The sequence below is a fragment of the Macaca fascicularis genome, chromosome 1 (genome assembly GCF_037993035.2).
Source record: "Macaca fascicularis isolate 582-1 chromosome 1, T2T-MFA8v1.1".
Taxonomy (NCBI): Eukaryota; Metazoa; Chordata; class Mammalia; order Primates; family Cercopithecidae; genus Macaca; species Macaca fascicularis.
Window position 1 is genome coordinate 199,497,462 of NC_088375.1, and position 19,119 is coordinate 199,516,580.

At 41.6% G+C, this 19,119-nt stretch overlaps 1 protein-coding gene across 33 annotated transcripts in view; it reads left to right on the plus strand.

Annotated features, from left to right (window-relative positions):
• The window catches only part of KIAA0319L (KIAA0319 like), a 128,175-nt gene that overhangs the window by 87,277 nt on the left and 21,779 nt on the right, over positions 1-19,119 (plus strand). For all 33 annotated transcript variants that reach the window (XR_012422747.1, XR_012422715.1, XR_012422729.1 and 30 more), the window contains 6 exons: positions 1,830-1,931; positions 5,752-5,849; positions 10,364-10,451; positions 12,409-12,501; positions 14,671-14,803; positions 18,579-18,807. Coding sequence is in view for 14 of the 33 variants with exons in the window: in XM_065525240.1 (XP_065381312.1) it covers positions 1,830-1,931; positions 5,752-5,849; positions 10,364-10,451; positions 12,409-12,501; positions 14,671-14,803; positions 18,579-18,807 (743 nt within the window). In the remaining 19 variants the exon portion in view is untranslated. The remainder of the gene's footprint in view (positions 1-1,829; positions 1,932-5,751; positions 5,850-10,363; positions 10,452-12,408; positions 12,502-14,670; positions 14,804-18,578; positions 18,808-19,119) is intronic.

Consider the following 19,119-nt stretch of genomic DNA (forward strand, 5'->3'; position numbering starts at 1 on the left):
TTGTATCCAGTCGAGATGCCTGTAATTTTTGGTGTAATTGTGAAGGGTTTGGGTTGGACTGTATTGAATAGCCATTTTTTGGTTCATTATACTTTCTCTGAGTATCATGTTTCTTTCTTTTCTTTTTTTTGAAAGTCACTTCAGAGAGTTCTTATTCCATCTCCTGGGGCATCCAAATGCTGAAGCTTCCATTAAGGATGGTTTCATTTCTCCCCAAGTGCAATGTTCCCATGCAGAGGCAGATAAATCTCAAGTTTCATATTTGTCTAGGAAGCCCTTCTCGCCTCCCAGGCTTGAAATATGAGTGGACTAGCCTATTGTTTGCTTTAAGCTCTCCTAGTTTCGAAGTCTCATAGCAAATGAACATTTATGGTCAGAGAAATAAGATTTATATAATCAGTGGCTTTCAATGGTCTGCAAAGATTTTTGGTTGAGGGGAGGGAGTGATGCTACTGAAATCTGGTGGGTATTGGTCAGTGATACTGTTAAACACCTTACAGTGCTCAGGACGTTTCCCTCCATGATAAAGAATTACCTGGTCCAAAATATCAGGAGTGCTGAGCTTGAGAAACTGACATATGTGCAATAGCTGGTGAATAGTATAAAGACAGTATATAGCTCTTTGCTGACTTGAGTGTTCCAGAAATGCTAGCATACTTCAAGATTAGATCAGTTTGAACTGAAATGGTCTGTGAAGATTTCTTGGAGAGGAGACAGGCTTTAAGCAAGAAACAAAATGCTGTATTTAGAATAAAGCAAGGCAAACACCCCAATTGAAAGAAATAACTTTAGCAAAGTCCCTGAGAGTAGACCATGGCTTTGTGGAACACAAGAGAGAAAATCAATATAACTAGAGGCAAAATAGATAGGAAGGATAAGACAGTGAGATCAGATGATGGTTCTTTAATGGCAGGTTGGAAGTTTGGCCTTAAATATGATATAGGAGGAGGAGTCTTAAATAGAAGAGTAACATGGTGGGTGAGTATTTTGGAAAGACTAATGGTGTTGGTTGTTTTAGGAAGACAGAATAGATTGGAGTGGAGAGAGCTAGCAGAGGGAAGATAAAATAAGATTCTTGGAATAAGCAAGCCGGGCGTGGTGGTGCATGCCTGTAGTCCCAGCTACTTGGGAGGCTGAGGTGGGAAGATCACTTGAGTCCAGGAATTTGAGGCTGCAGTGAGCTATGATTACACCACTGCACTCTATCCTGAGCAACAGAGTGAGACCCTGACTCAAAAAGAAAAAAAAAAAAAAAAAAATTCTTGGAATAATCTAGTGTGAACAATGAATCTTGTAGCAATTGGAATGGAAAGAAAGTAAGGCAGATTTGTGACCATTTGCCTTCCCTTCTAGTAACTTTATATATGTATCTTATTAGAAAGTTATTTGTTAGCATAAAGGTGATACTTGAAACAGAATTTGACTCTGTGGAATGTAGTACCTAAGGAGGGCTTAGGGACAGACTGTAGTAAAAATACAATGGAGGAAAAGAGAGAAGGAGAAAAAATAGAATAATATGGTATTATGATAACCAAGAGTTTTAAGATGGAGGCAGTTAGCAGTAGTAGAAGCCACTGAGATGTGAGATGAAGAATGAGGGTATTATGGTACAGCTATTAGATTTACTAAGAAGTAGTTTTGAAAGATCCTTTTCAATGGAAAAGGGGGGACAGAATCAAATTTCAAGCAATTAGAGAGTAGAAGAAAGGTTAGTAATTGATGGCAGTAGCTGAAAATTGATTGTGAAATGAGTTTGATCACAAAAGAAGAAGAGAAATAAGACAGTCTGGATCTATTTCTTATCTCTGGTATATTTACTTTGTTTCCAGTTATAAAGGAACTGGTGGTATCTGCTGGAGAGAGTGTCCAGATAACCCTGCCTAAGAATGAAGTTCAATTAAATGCATATGTTCTCCAAGAACCACTTAAAGGTAAACATCCCCTTACGTTTGGATAACTGTTTTTGTTTTTAAAAGAGATAGAGTCTTGCTGTGTTGTCCAGGCTGGTCTCAAACTCCTGAGCTCAGGAGATCCTCCCACCTTAGCCTTCCTAATAGCTGGAACTACAGGCATACACTGCCACTCCTGGCCCTTATCTTTTTCCCTCCTCTGACTTCCTGTCAGGAAAATATATATATATTTTTTAAGTTACAAATTTATATTAGCAGTCATCTTGAATAACTTCTTTCCAAGTTCTACATCTGCTATTTACTGGTTGTTTGGCCAAAATAAATGGATTAATCTGAGTCTCAGTTTCTTTCTCTTAAAATGGATATAATACAACCTAATAAATATGTTCTGTATTAATTAGCATCAGCTATATGCTAGGCACTAAACTGGCAACTTATCTACTATCTCATTTTGCCTTTAAAGTAATCTTATGAGGTAGGAATTATTACCCCCATTTTACTGAGAAAGAAACGGAAATTAAGAGAAGTCATTTACTTAGATTCACACAGATAATGACTGGCTCAGCTGGGATTTGAACCCAAGCTTGACATCAAAGCCTATGATCTCAGACCCTACATTATCTAGTACCTCTCATATTCCATAAATATTTGTGTATACTCGAGTGATATCCTGTCCTCACAGGACTGTTGTAAGAACCATTGTTTCCCATAGTGAGACCCTGTCCCTGGGGAAAAAAAAGATAAGCCTAATATGATATACAAAATTCAGGTATATAAAATATCTAAATTAGGGGTGATTACTTCATTATTTAAGAAAACTTTTGTAATATGAACATTCCTTTCACCTTTGAAGTATATGTTAATATACCCAAGTTTGACTTACAAACATATATGGGTTCTCTTAAGACTATTTATGACATGAGTGGTACATACTTTGATGGAAATTGAGTGAGTTGGGTTTGTGTTATTCTCATTGAAAGGTTAGTCAGGTAGAATGTCCTTCCCTATTTAGGATGGGGGGTACACATATCTTCAATACAGTATTCTTCATTTCTAGGCCTAATACCAAATAGTATATTAATGCAAAAACTACTTTTCCAGAAGCAAAATGCCCTGTCTGTTCTATATTTCTGCTCTCAAATTGAGGTTTCCTTATCAATTCATTTCACATTCCTCTAGAGAAGCCTTTTCCTTTCTTCCTCTGGTGACAAGTTAAGGTGAATGGGTTTAGTGGCCTTTGAAGTTGGAGGTGAGGGACTGCCCTGAGCTGTTGATTACTTCCATTCTTTTGTGAAAGACATGCTTGCCTCTACTGTATTTTCTTTCCTAACCCATATTTGCATGTACATTTCTGTGGGTTACTATCATCTTGTAGATTGGTGTTTCAAAACACATTAGTTTAGAAATAGATTCTTTGGCCAGGCACGGTGGCTCATACTTGTAATCCTGGCACTTTGGGAGGCTGAGGTAGGTGGATCACCTGAGGTCAGGAGTTCAAGACCAGCCTGGCCAACATGGCAAAACCCCATCTCTACCAAAAATACAAAAAAATTAGCTGGGTGTGGTGGCAGGCGCCTATAATCCCAGCTACTTGAGAGGCTGAGGCAGGAGAATCACTTGAACCCAGGAGGCGGAGGTTGCAGTGAGCCAAGATTGTGCCATTGCACTCCAGCCTAGGTAACAGAGCAAGACTCTGTCTCAAAAAAAAAAAAAAAAAAAAAAAAAAAGGGCTGGGCGCAGTGGCTCATGCCTGTAATCCCAGCACTTTGGGAGGCCGAGGTGGGCAGATCACCTGAGGTCAGGAGTTCAAGACCAGCCTGGTCAACATGGTGAAACCCCATCTCTACTCTATAAAAATACTAAAAATTAGCCAGGCGTGGTGGCGGGCACCTGTAATCCCAGCTACTGGGAAGGCTGAGGCACGAGAATCTCTTGAACCCTGGAGGCGGAGGTTGCAGTGAGCCGAGATCACGCCACTGCACTCCAGCCTGGGTGACAGAGAGAGACTCCATCTCAAAAAAAAAAGGAAATAGATTATTTTCTCCTGTCCTCTCCCCAGGTTCTCCCACCTTTACTGGATATATGAGATGGATGGTTTCAAACTTTCAAAGGTTGGGGGTGATGAGGCAGGACCAATTCTGCATGCTCTTTATCCCTCTCCTGCTCTATGGCAGCCCATTAGGATCCCTCCAGGTCCAGTTTCAAAACCACTGTCCAACTGGGCATGGTGGCTCAGGCCTGTAATCCCAGCACTTTGGGAGGCTGAGGCAGGCAGATCACTTGAGGTCAGGAGTTTGAGAACAGCTTGGCGAACATGGTGAAACTCTGTTTATGCTAAAAATACAAAAATTAGCCAGACGTGGTGATGCGTGCCTGTAATCCTAGCCACTTGGGAGGCTGAGGCAGGAGGATCACTTGAATCTGGGAGACAGAGGTTGCAGTGAGCTGAGATCAAGCCAGTGCACTCCAGCCTGGGCAACAGCAAGACTCCATCTCAGTCAATCAGTCAGTCAGTCAACAAAACAAACGAATGACTGTCCTCAGTCACTGCAACCAGCACTCTTTCTAACAGAGTTACACTCAGTTGTTCCTACCTTTGAATATATTTCTGCCTGCGAGGCATAATTCATCCCCTGAGCTTTTCTGTCCTAGGAATATTGTCCTGTTTTGAAATTTATGTTGCTAGCCTTAGCTATTATAAAATTATCTGTTCCCAAACTGTTTTCTATGTGGAAAAGAATTTCCAGCTACAGTTGGAAGAAATGTCTCTGAGTACAAGTCCTGCTTGTGCTGCTGCTTTCCTTCTCCTCTCGTAACCTGACTACTACATACTATATACATTTGTGAGAGCTGTTGGCGCTGACAACTGGCCAAAAAAATTCTTGTTTTGGAGGAGGAAGGAAGGAAGGAAGATCTTGTCTCCCAGGTGTATAAAATAAAATTGGTCTTCAGATGAAGGATATATTGGAATTAGGTTCTGTGTACTGATTTTAACACTTGAACTCATGAAATAAGAAAAAGATGACCTCTCTCTGCTAAGGTTTTTTTCTTTCCCCCTTTTTCTTTTTTATTTTTGGTTAGTAATTTAAACTAAACCTTCCAACCAAAGCCCTCCCTTCCCTAGCCAGAAATGTGTTTTGATCCAAAAAATGTAAGACAACTTTTTCTGGGGAGGGATGCCATTTAGATAGAATTCTACCCTTGCCCTACCTAGTGATATAGTCTGACCTGCAAATGGGGACCATTTAATGCTTCATTTGATTTTAATTAATTTCATTGGGCCTGTTTTAAATGGGCCATCCCCTACCATCTTCTGCAGTGTGTTATTTAGCTCAGCAGGAATGAAGTAGCTCTTTTAACTCGCCAGGGTGTGATGACCTCAGTGAGATGAGCATTGTTAGCACTCTGTAAAAAGCTATTTTTGAACCACGTTATTTAGAAGTCATTGCTGTTCTTTGTTGCAAAAGAAGTTTTGCAAGAAAATGGCCTTTGTTCCCAGTGAGTTCATCTATAATGGTTGGTAGGACATGTATTTTCAGTGGTAGGCCACACCATGAGCAACCTGCTATTTTTCAGGGAGGATTGGCCCTGAGAGGGTGGTTATAGGGCAGTAATAAGCATTGTTGGGAAAGAGTTGGAAGAAGCCCTAACTGTAGCTGAGTCAGCAGAATTTGCTCTTTCTTTGAGCAGATGGTTTGGTTTCCCTACAGGCTTTGGGGTGAAATCTTAAAAACTAAAGCCTCGTCAAGATCAGAAGAGATTTGTTATTGGCAGGCTCTGTGGCTGTCCTCTTTGTGTGTAGGTGTGTGTTTTCATGATTTTTGTAACTGCCCTTCTATAGGAGAAACCTACACCTACGACTGGCAGCTGATTACTCATCCTAGAGACTACAGTGGAGAAATGGAAGGGAAACATTCCCAGATCCTCAAACTATCGAAGGTGAATTTGCCTCCTTTCACTTGCAGGGCTAAGGTAGAGGAGTTGACTATTTTCTAAAATGAATATCATATGATTTTCTGTCTACACTTAAGTTGTAAACAGTCTTTTAGAAATGAATCCTCTAAAAATCTGACTGGCTGACATCCAGTATTTGTTAGTGTATGATTCTCAAAGTTTCATTTATGGTAAGAAGACTGTACCAGCATGGTAGTGGTGGCTGAAAATATACACTAAACAGCTTTTAAGGCTAACTTAAGGATTTTAGAATTTGGGATGAGCTAGGTTATTTGTGGCCACATGACTGCATACATTGACTCAGCCTTTGTGGGATTCAGTATAGGTTTGGGGATTTTTGGTTTGTTTTTTGTTTGTTTGTTTGTTTGTTTTTTGAGACAGGGTCTTGCTCTGTCACCTAGGCTGAACTGCAGTGGTGTGATCACAGCTCACTGCAGTCTTGACTTCCCAGGCTCAAGCAATCCTCCCACCTCAGCCTCCTGAGTAGCTGGGACTTCAGGGTCATGCCGTTATACTCGGCTAATTTTTGTATTTTTTGTAGAGACAGAGTCTCGTCATACTGCCCAGGCTGGTCTCGAACTCCTGGCCTCAAGCAGTCCTCCCATCTCAGCCTTCCAAAATGCTGGGATTACAGGCGTGAGCCACCATGCCCAGCCTAAGTACAGTTATTGACAGCTCTAAAATGTTTGTATTTGGCTGGGCGCAGTGGCTCCCACCTGTAATCCAAGCACTTTGAGAGGCTGAGGTGGAGTGGGAGGACTGCTTGAGACCATGAGTTTGAGACAAGACTGGGAAACGTGGTGAGACCTTGTCTCTACAAAAAATAAAAAATTAGCTGGGTGTGGTGGTTCATACCTGTAGTCCCAGTTGGTCAGGACGTAGAGGTGGGAGGATCACTAAAACCCAGGAGTTTAAGGCTGCAGTGAGCTATGATCATACCACTGCCTTAAAGCCCAGGTGACCAAGTGAGATCCTTTCTCTAAGAAAAAAGTTTGTATTCTTTGACGCAGCAGAGTCATTTAGTCTTTCATTCTACATCTATTCATTGTACACTGGTTATGTGGCAGGTACTGGGGATTTACCAGTGAATTAGTCATAATTTTAATGTTCAAGAACAATAGAGTCTAGTAGGTGATACTGATAGGAAGCAGGTAGTTATAACAGGTGGCACACTAGGTCAGTGCAGAGGATCATTGAAGCCCTGGAAAGGTAGAGTGGATTTCTTAGAGTGACTGACTTACTAAGTAAAGGGTGAAGGGATAATACCTCAAGCAGAAGAAGCAACATGTCCACTGGGCCAAAAATGAGAGAGAAAATGTGGAGAAAAGGGAATTTATATGTGGTTCTAAGTTGGAAAGATGCAGGGGTCAGATGGAGCAAAAGCTTTATATGCCAGATTAAGGACTTTGAATCTTATCCAGAAGGAATATAGAGCCCTTGAAAGGCTTTAAGCAAGAGAAACACATGTTTAGATCTTCAGATTAGAAAAATCACCTGACTACAGACTGGAGGAGATAAGACTCAAACTATAGAGGTCAGTGAGGAATCTGTTGAAAAATTTAAGTGTAAAATGATAGTAGCCTGAGTAAAAGAACTAAATAAGTAAAATTGAAAACCACCAGCCTGGACAACATGATGAAACTCTAGCTCCACAAAAAATGTAAAAATTAGTTGGGTGTGGTGGCATGTGCCTGTGGTCCCAGCTACTCAGGAGGCTGAGGTGGGAGGATCATTTGAACCCAGGAGGTGGAGGTTGCAGTGAGCCATGACCATGCCACTGCACTGCAGCCTGGCAACAAAGTGAGACTATGTCTCAAAAAATAAAAATAAAAACCACTTATTGAATTCATACCATGTGCCATACCCAGTGCTGATTATCTTATACACTTATTTCTTTTAATCTTCATAACAATCCCAGGATGCAGATATTACTATCTTTTTTACAAATGACAAAACTAAAAACTGGAGAAATGAAGTGATGTGGCCAAAGTCCACAAAGGTATTAAATGGTAGGTCTGAACTGGAGCTTTCCATCTCTAAAGGCCATACCTTTATTTATTTATTTATTTATTATTATTATTTTTTTCCGAGACGGAGTCTCGCTCTGTCTCCCAGGCTGGAGTGCAGTGACCGGATCTCAACTCACTGCAAGCTCCACCTCCCGGGTTTATGCCATTCTCCTGCCTCAGCCTCCCGAGTAGCTGGGACTACAGGCGCCCGCCACCTTGCCCGGCTAGTTTTTTGTATTTTTTAGCAGAGATGGAGTTTCACCATGTTAGCCAGGATGGTCTCAATCTCCTGACCTCGTGATCCGCCCGTCTCGGCCTCCCAAAGTGCTGGGATTACAGGCTTGAGCCACCGCGCCCGGCCAGGCCATACCTTTAATAATTGTGCTTTGACAGGTGGTTAAGAACTAAGGTGATAGCAGTGTGGATGGAGACAAGTGAGTAGATTGGAAAAATAATATGGAGTTTGACTTGATAAAATTTGATGATTGATGAACTGGTTGGGGATGTTGGGGAAGAGAAGTCTAGGATAATTCTAGCTTTTTGGCTTAGATACCTGGGTGGATGTTCATTGAAATGAGGAGCACAGAAGGTGGAGCAAGTTTTAGGGAGAAGTTTGCAGATTATTAATTCATTTTTGAACAGAGTGAGTTTGAGGTACCCGTGAGACATCTGAATTGAGTTGTCCAGTTAGTAGCTGGTGGAGAGGGACTGGAGGTCAGAAGACAAGTCTGGGCTGGAGAGATATATTTGCATATCAACCTCAAATAGATGATTTGTGAAGCCACAGCAACAGACAAAATCAACCAGGGAGAGTGTGCAGAGTGAAGAAATAAGCAGGCTGAGGTTGGAATCTTGGGAACACCCATCATTTAAGGGATGGAGGGTAGAGGAAACTGAAAGAAATGAAGCGTGGGCACAGAAGTGAAAGCCAAGAGGAAGAGTATTATAAGGAGGAAGTAGCCAAAGATGCTACTTGTGGCTCAATTAGTATTTACCCCCCCAAAAAAATACTTCAAAAGAAAAAGAAAAAAAATGTGCCTGGAAGATGTTCATTACAACATTAGTCATAATAGTAAAAATTTGGAAACAACCCAAGTGTCCAACAGTTTGAAAGGCTTATGTGAAATTTGACACACTTATTCATGTACTGCTCTGTGGTCGTTAAAATAAATATTAAAAAGATTGTGGCCGGGTGCGGTGGCTCAAGCTTGTAATCCCAGCACTTTGAGAGGCCGAGGTGGGTGGATCACCTGAGGTCAGGAGCTCAAGACCAGCCTGGCCAACATGGCGAAACCCCGTCTCTACTAAAAATGTAAAAATTAGCTGGGAATGGTGGCGCATGCCTGTAGTCCCAACTACTCGGGAGGCTGAGGCATGAGAATCACTTGAACCCAGGAGGGAGCAGTTGCAGTGAGCCAAGATTGCATCATTGCTTTCCAGCCTGGATGACAGGGTGAGACTCTGTCTCAAAAAAAAAAAAAAAGACTATATTATAGTAGGGAAGGTGTTCATGCTAAATGAATGGAAGAAAGAACAATAGAAAGTTTGATACCTCAATTGTAGCTAGAACTTTGAATATCACTAAAATATGAGCTCCTTGAAGATAGAGATCTTACCTTATTCATATCCAAACCACAAGCCTAGGACAATGACTGGTACATGATTTGGCTTCAGTAAATGTTTGTTAAACGAATGAGCCGTACACAACTATTATTTTAATATGTGGTCAAGGATTAGAAGGAAATGGAGAAATTTGATAAGTTGATGTGTTATGATAGTGATATACTGGGTACTTTTTTGTTTTTTTTCTTTTATATTAAGTTTATAAATTAGTAAAAACCAGGAGGGAAAAATATTCAGATATTTGGGAACTATTTAGTATCTTTACAAAATGTTTTTCTTTGAAGTGATGATTATTTTAATTTCGTAACTCTGTGGAGTGGGATATTTGGGCCCTTAATGTTCTTCTGAAAAGAAAATGGGAGTACAGAGATATTTGAAATCCCCTCTGTTGTTCTAGAGTCAGCTAGTCATAAGATTCACATTAAAAGTTGTTTTTTTTTTCTTTTTTCTTTTTTTTTCAGTTCATTGTTTATCTCTTCAGCTAGTTTACTTTTTCTTGCTGGAGTGCAGTGACATGATCTTGGCTCACTGCAACCTCCATCTCTCGGGCTCAAGCCATCCTTTCACCTCAGCCTACTAAGTAGCTGGGACTACAGGTGTGTGCCACCACACCTGGCTAATTTTTATATTTTTGGTAGAGATGGGGTTTTGGCATATTGCCCAGGCTGGTCTTGAACTCATGGACTCAAGTGATCCACCCGCCTCCTCCCAAATTGCTAGGATTATAGGCTAGTTGACTTTTTCCATTTTGGAAACAGGGGAAGGAAAGAGTGAAAGATTCAGCTTGGGAAAGTTCAAATATATCTTATTTTAAATGTAATTCCTATTCTTTGTGATTGTCTAAGAGATCTTCTCTCACTTCTGCAGCTCACTCCAGGCCTCTATGAATTCAAAGTGATTGTAGAGGGTCAAAATGCCCATGGGGAAGGCTATGTGAACGTGACAGTCAAGCCAGGTATGTTTTCAGCCCTGACTGTGTCTCCCTTCCTCCCTCTGCAGGACTCCTGAGGAGACAGAGATTTGCTTAGGAGGGTTTTGATTCCCATTTTTTTGGTAACATATTTATTCAGCAATTCCTAGTTCAGTGTGGTAAACAGTTATAATAGCAAAATACAGACTTTGTTCCAACAGTGCTGTAGTTGGAATGCTGAGCTGGACACATGGCCCACAAGTAAGTTATGGCCTAAGCAATAACTTACTTACCGAGAACTACTTCTTCAAGTGGGCCATGCTGAGAGAGGACCGTGTGTTGTAATTAACAGACACAGGGAAGCCAAAAGCCTAGGAGAAGCTTGCAGAAGGAGAACCAGCCAAGTGACCAGCTCTTTCTGATCTCTTTCCAGAGATGTGGGTCTTTGTACACAGAGTTCCTCATTTAAACACTACCAGTCTCTTTCACCTTGGTAACAAAATCCTGTCATTCTTTTAAAATGAACCACTGTAGGTAGATCACAGTGCAGTAGGAAGGAATCTTATTTTCCATTTTCAGAGAAATTTAAGAGAAGTTGGACAGTTGTATTAGTGCATTTTCATGGTGCTGATAAAGACATACCCGAGACAGACTGGGCAATTTACAGAAGAAAGAGGTTTAATGGACTTACAGTTCCACGTGGCTGGCAAGGCCTCACAATCATGACAGAAGGCAAGGAGGAGCAAGTCATGTCTTATGTAGATGACAGCAGGCAAAAAGAGAGCTTGTGCAGGGAAACTCTCATTTTTAAAACCATCAAATCTCATGAGACTCATTCAGTATCACAAGAACAGCACAGGAAAGACCCGCCCCCATAATTCAATCACCAGTTCCTCCCATGACGTGGGAATTGTGGGAGTTACAATTCAAGATGAGATTTAGGTGGAGACACAGCCAGACCATATCAACAGTATATTTGGTAAATATACAGCATAAATTCTCAATGCTCTTTTCTTTGTTGGTAATAGATTTTCTTTTCATTCCTTGAACTTTGTAGCCAAGATAATCCTTTCACCTTCTTAAAAATGTGATCAGCATCAAGACCATTTGATCATTTTGCAAACAAAAGGCCATGGGATTTGTAGCACACAGTCATTTGGGTGGACCAGAGTGGTTTGTGACCTTCCCATCACTTAACCCATAGCTAGTTCACATACAGGGAACTCTAGGATGGTTGAGAAGCCACCCATCAGCTTTTCAGCACAGTCTGTGCCAAGGGACGGTTTGATTGCCAAGGCCTTTATTGCCCAAAGCTTATTTGTTGTCTGCCTGTAGTCAAGCTTGGCTGAAAGGAGTAACTTGCTGCTGTAGTACTTTTCATCAACTAGACAGCATGTGAGCATTGAAAGAATACACAGGGCATGGTCTTAGGAATGATCAGATTTGGAAGAGGCTTTTATACTCCCAAGTGTCTTATGTTAGAATGGCAGTCTGGTCTTGTGACTCTCCTGTGTGGTGATGATTCAGTCATTAATTATGTAATGCAGGGGTCCCCAACCGCCAGGCCATGGACCACTACCAGTCCCTGGCCTGTTAGGAACTGGGCTGCACAGTAGGAGATAAATGGCAGGTGAGTGAGTGCTGCTGCCAGAGCTCTGCCTCCTGTCAGATCAGTGATGGCACTAGATTCTCACAGGAGGATGAACCCTATTGTGAACTGCACATGCAAGGGATCTAGGTTGTACACTCCTTTGAGGATCTAATCTCTGATGGTCTGAGGTGGAAGTTTCATCCCCAAACCATGCACTGCACTCCAACCCCCAACCCCCACCCCCATTCATGGAAAAATTGTCTTCCACAAAACTGGTCCCTGGTGCCAAAAAAGTTAGGGACCAGTAATGTATGGAATGGAAATTGATTTATAATCCTCTCAGATACATCCTGCTCCTCCTGTAATTTCTGAAGCCCCTTTCCGAATTTCTTTTGGGTCACTTTCTTGCAGAGCCCCGTAAGAATCAGCCTCCCGTTGCTATCGTGTCACCTCAGTTCCAGGAGATCTCTTTGCCAACCACTTCTACAGTCATTGATGGCAGTCGTGAGTACTTGTCTAAGTATGATGTTTTAGAAGAACATTCACCGTGTACTCTGGTAGAAAACTCTAGTAGAAGATTTGGGGCCAGCTATGTCTGCGATCTGTTTAGGCCAGTCATGTTGACCGTGTTAGGGGAAGGCCAACCATCTGAAGCAACTGACTGAAAAGCAACACACCAGACAGGCCTTCTTTAAAATCCCCATGTAGCCTATTTGAAGTAATATTTCCACTTTGAAATGGTAAGAAACTGAAATTATGCATGTAGTTAGCATGATTTTAGTTGAAACTCACTGGTTTTCATATTTGCTTAGTTGGAGTTGCCTTTTTCATTCATAGAACCAAAGTTCCTTCCAATCATAGCAAGACAAGTAACTGGGAGGCCTGACTGAGGAGCTTTTACCCAGCCATCACTTGCCTAGCAAGATTCTCATCAGCCTCCTCCTGGAGACACTCACAGAATGCACTCCACACCCTGGTCTGGCTCCTTAACATTTTACTCTTCAGAGTAGTGTCATCCAGTGAGTGACCTGAGAGGATTTTTGGGTGTTTGCCCTTAATCGTGGCTGTATGGTGCAAGAGGTTGCAGACCTATCTTCTCACCAGTATTTGCTTTTTCGTTTTGTTTTGTTTTGTTTTGATTTTTTGAGACCAGTTAAGGTCCTTTACCCTGACTATCTTGGCACCACTGATGGTTTTTGGCAGAGGCAGTCACAGCTTTAGTAGAGGACCCTCTAACAAGGTTAAGCATTTGATGTTGATGGTGCTGGCAAGAAGAGGAGGCTAGGAGGATGATTGTAGGCCAAGAGGGAAGAGAGAGGACAGGAAGCAGCCCTTGTGATACAGAGTGGTAGAAAGGGCTCACGTTGTACTGTTTTATTTTACAGTTTTGAATAGGTGAAAGTTAAATAATATGCAAATGTATACAGTGAAAAGAATCATACTATCCATGTCTCCTAACTGTCCAGTTTTCCTCCAGACAACCAATGGTATTATTATTTTATGTATCCTTTTAGAGATATTTTACACATATATAAGAAAATCCATATATAGTCCTTCTGTCTTGTGTTTACACAAATGAAAGCACATTATATGTGCTGTTATGTGTGATGCTTGTTTTTGTATGTTGGAAAATTTTTCCTTTATTTTGAGACAGAGTTTCGCTCCTCTTGTCCAGGCTGGAGTGCAATGGCATAATCTTGGCTCACCGCAACCTCTACCTCCCAGGTTCAAGCGATTCTCCTACCTCAGCCTCCTGAGTAGCTGGGATTACAGGTGCACACCGCCACGCCTGGCTAATTTTGTATTTTTAGTAGAGACGGGGTTTCTTCATGTTGGTCAGGCTGGTCTCGATCTCCTGACCTCAGGTGATCCGCCCACCTCGGCCTCCCGAAGTGCTGGGATTACAAGCGTAAGCCACCATACCTGGCCTGGAGAATTTTTCTAAATCAACACATAAGATAGTTATTCCTTTTTTTAAAAAATAGTTAAGTAGCATTCCATCGTATAGATGTATAATTTCATTGTACGAGTTCTTACTTGTTTTCAATCAATTTCTATTGATGACCATTTAGATTACTCTCATTCTTTTGCTATTACAAACAATGTTACCATGAATAATCTTGTAAACATGATGTTTAACACATGTACATTTGCAGGATAAATTCATAGAAGAATTGCAGGGGCAGAGATAAATGTTGCCAAATTGCTCATTATAAAAGTTGTGTCAGTTTATGTTTATACCATGACTAATGAGAGGTCATCTTTCTCCACGCCTTTACCAATATAATGTGTTATGAAATTTTGGTCTTTACCAACTTGATAAGTTAAAAAAAAATGCTGTCTCAAGTGTAAATTTAATTTGCATTTCTTTTAAACGAGGTTGGGTATTTTTGCATGTGTTTAAGAATTATTGATTTTCCTTTCTTCATGCAGTAGTATTTTAACCAAAGGTTGCCTGTGTTGGAGTCCTTGGAAAGCTACGCAGTGGAATATACATAGAGAGGCAGAATAACCCAGTATTCCTAGGGAAGAAACGTTCTGGAGAGATAGTCTGTAATTTCATGAAGTTTTCCTAGCTTCAGATCTCTGGGTAGTTGTCCTGGTTTGTGTAAACTGGATAAGTGCTAAGACCAAGCGTTCTCATGTTGTAACTGATGTTTCTTTATGGTCAAGAAAGCACTGATGATGATAAAATCGTTCAGTACCATTGGGAAGAACTTAAGGGGCCTCTGAGAGAAGAGAAGATTTCTGAAGATACAGCCATATTAAAACTAAGTAAACTTGTTCCTGGGAACTACACTTTCAGGTAAATTAGGATTCAGCTTCAAGTTTACTATAGGCCTTTTTTTTTTTTTCATCTCATGGGTTTTACATTCTTATATGAGTAACTTTGACAAATATCAAATTCACTGTGAAATTGGTTGATAATACAGCTTTTGGTCCCACTGGTTCTCTGAGCCCTATGGTGATTGTGATTACAACAATGGTAACTTTCTAGGGCAAAGGTTCTTGTACAGTAGATCAGGATCTGCCACAGTTAATCTTTCTCAAGCAGGTCTCCAAAAATTTTTTTTAGGGTTTCTGTTGTTAAATGAAAAGGCCCATCTTCCTTTGCCTTTTCTCAGGCAAAATCTGAAGGAACCTACTCTCATTTTTTTTTTCCCTTTGGAACATGCTTCCTCAGCTTACGATACTTGATAATCTTTACATTTGACTAGTGGTTTTCATTCTCTGTTGGGATTTTTGGGGAATTTGATAGAAAGAAAGTACTTTTGGGGAGCTGGTATTGATATTCTAGAGTGATTACTAAAGCTTTGAAGCTGATTCTAGAGTAATCCTCCTTATATTTGCATAATTCTTTGTGTGTTAAAAAGCACTTGTATTAATATATGAGTATCATACAAACATGATCGATAGCTGATACTGTCTTCCTCTGACAGCTAAGAAAAATGAGGCTTCTCTGAGGTCTCACAGCTGGAACTTAAATGCAGATTTTCTAACCCTGAAGTCAGAGTTCATTCTACTTCACTCCTTGACTTGATCCATGTATTTTGTTCATACTTCCTTTAATTCCCTTCTTAATCTGTTCAAGTTTTACCCATCCTTAAGAACCTCCTCAGTTTCCAGGAGGTTCTCTGAGATCCCTCCAAACAGGAGAGAATATGGCTCTCCTCTTTCCCTGTTGCACTCAGGGCCTCTGTGTGACATTTACCATAGTGTGACAGTTTATTCATATGTATCTGTCTTCCCATGAATCTGAGATGAACCAAATTTTTAGATGGTGCCAGGGACACAGAAATGAGTATCCTAGCACAATACCTACCATATAAATCAATATGCAACTTCTGACTTAGCAGGATTTCCATCGATTCAACACTTCAGGTGAATGAAAAGTAGCTGCCAGTACAACAAGATTGGAGCCTTCTACTTTGCTTAAAATGGAAATTTGAGCTGGTTTTCACCTTAGATTTCTAATGTAGGAATTTTTCTATTTACAGAATTCAGCTTGGGCCAGGTTGATCCTTTTAAAAAATAGTAACAATGATAGCTGATATTTCTTGAACATTTACTATGTGCTAAATACTATTCTGAGCTCTTTGCTGGCAGTATTGCATTTAATTCTTATAACAGGTATTATGGTTATCCTCATTTTACAGATTAGGACATTTTGGCACAAAGAGGTTAAGTAACTTGCCCGAGGTCACAAAAACAGTCTAACTCTGGAGTCTAAGCTTTTAACCACAGGTTAACCTACAGGTTTTTTAGTGGATGGGGTATGAGAGTGGTTTTTTTTTTTTTCCTAGCCCTCATTTAAAAAAAAAAATCTATGAAATGGTATGATTGGATTTGATTAGCATTAAGGTTAGTAATTCACTCACCTTTTCATCTCTTACTTTTACATGGCAGTAGCCTTGTTTCCTTAGCCCTGTAGTCAGCTGCTGTTTGGTTTCAGGATCTTCGCAGGCAAGCCAGGAGCTGTTTGAGGTGAAAGAGAAAATGGGCAGCTGCCATTTTGCTATCTGTCTATAAGGTGCTTTTGTCTTGACATAGGAGATGAATGGCATATGTTAAAAACAAAAAACAGGCCAGGTGCAGTGGCTCACGCCTGTAATCCCAGCACTTTGGGAGGCCGAGGCGGGCTGATCACGAAGTCAGGAGATTGAGACCAGCCTGGCTAACACGGTGAAACCCCGTCTCTACTAAAAATACAAAAAAATTGGCTGGGCATGGTGGCAGGTGCCTGTAGTCCCAGCTACTTGGGAGGTTGAGGCAGGAGAATGGCGTGAACCCGGGAGGCGGAGCTTGCAGTGAGCCGAGATCGCGCCCCTGCACTCCAGCCTGGGCGACAGAGCGAGACTCCATCTCAAAAAAAAAAAAACCAAAAACCAAAAACCCCCAAACCTGTGAAAACAACAGAGAAACTAGGAAAAGAGGCAAAACTTCTGTAAATGTTTCTTTTTCAGATATCTGCTGATTGGTGCATGTTTGTGTGTCTGAGGTGTTTGTGCTTTTTTCCTAAAGGCTGTAATACCAAAAATCCCCTTCACATCATAGGTAAAAGGTGAGACTGCAGGATAAAACCTCAATGGTGTCTGGCCCTGTCTGTGGCTGGTGTTGAGATTTAAACAAACTATATGTCTTTTCTACGCTTTTCCTCTTTCTGTCAGCAAAATGGAAAGATCCCAAACCTCCTTGCTTGCTTATGCTCACATTTTGAGGTGGCATGAGAAGCTTTAGGCTGTTCAGCTGGAAGGCATTATTTAGGTAAAAGCCTGCTCTTATAAATGAGCATTTTTTTTTTCGTTTTGCAAATCCTGTGTCTCACTGGCACAAATTGTGGGACTGTTGCGTAGGAGAATTCATTTTCATTTCAAGCTCCTGCCTTACTGGAGCCAGCCCTCCTGGTTCGTCCCGCAGGCTGTCTGCCTAGGATGTCCATCCTTGTGATATGTACACAGCTGGAACAGGATGATGGGAAAACAGCCTGCCACAGACAGAGCTTGCACTACATAGTGTAGGAAATAGGGACCAAGAATTACCTCTTCTTAAGATTTGGCTTCTGAGCTTTGGAATCAGAGAACTGGGCTTGTATCTTGGCTCACTGTATAGCCCTTGGGTGGGTTACTTAGCCTCTCTAAGCCTCTTATAAAAGTGGGATTAGTGATGCCTACTCTATATGGTTGTTATGAGGGCCATATCAGACAATGCTTATAAAGGTCTCAGGACATAGATGCATGCAGGCAGCAGTAGAACAAAATGGGACTGGAGACATATTGCCTGGATTCAGAACCTGATTCCACTGCTTTTAAGCTGTATGACCTTGGGCAAGTTATATTCCTCCCTCCCTCCCTCCTTCCCTCTTTCCCTCCTTCCTTCCCTCCTTCCTTCCCTCCCTCCTTCCCTCCTTCCTTCCCTCCCACCTTCCTTCCCTCCTTCCCTCCTTCCCTCCTTCCCTCCTTCCCTCCTTCCCTCCTTCCTTCCTTCCTTCCTTCCTTGCTTCCTTCCATTTTTTGTATGAAGTTTCCCTCTGTCGCCCAGGCTGGAATGCAGTGATGCAATCACAGCTCACTGCAACATCTGCCTCCCGGGTTCAAGCAATTCTCCTGCCTCAGCCTCCCAAATAGCTGGATTACAGGCCTGTACCACCATGCCTGGCTAATTTTTGTATTTTTAATAGAGATGGAGTTTCACCATGTTGGCCAGGCTGGTCTCAAACTCCCAACCTCAGGTGATCCGCATGCCTTGGCCTCCCAAAATGCTGGGATTAAAGGTGTGTGCCAACGTACCTGGCCTCTCTGCCTTTCTCCTCATGTATGTGAGGAGTAAAATGAGGATAATACTTTATAGAGTTGTTGTGAGGATTTAATGAGATATAAAGAACTTGGAACAGTGCCTAGCACATCATAAAACTTCAGTCAGTGTTAGCGTCTAGTAGTACTTTCTGCTTTTCCAATAGGAATGAGTAAGAATAGGTAACCTTGCCACATTGGTATTTCTTAGCCTTAATTTTCAGTCTTCTAATGTGTATTCCTCTTTCCTTAAACCCATCCCTGATCACACTCCTCTCTCTGCCCTGATAGCTTGACTGTAGTAGACTCTGATGGAGCTACCAACTCTACTACTGCAAACCTGACAGTGAACAAAGCTGTGGATTACCCCCCTGTGGCCAACGCAGGCCCCAACCAAGTGATCACCCTGCCCCAAAACTCCATCACCCTCTTTGGGAACCAGAGCACTGATGATCATGGCATCACCAGCTATGAGTGGTCACTCAGCCCAAGCAGCAAAGGGAAAGTGGTGGAGATGCAGGTAGGAGGGGATGGTTCCTATTTTTTTTCTTGCCCAAGAGAAGTAGAGCTGCTGGACTGCATTTTTAGAAACCGCCAAACAAACTGAGAAAGCTTTAGGGGCCTTTGATTAATGTGATGGCAAAAATCTTTATCTTGGCTGGGTGTGGTGGCTCACGCCTGTAATCCCAGTACTGTGGGAAGCTGAGGCGGGCGGATCATGAGGTCAGGAGTTCAAGACCAGCCTGGCCAACATTGTGAAACCCTGTCTCTACTAAAGATACAAAAAGTTAGCTGAGCGTGGTGGCGTGCGCCTGTAATCCCAGCTACTTGG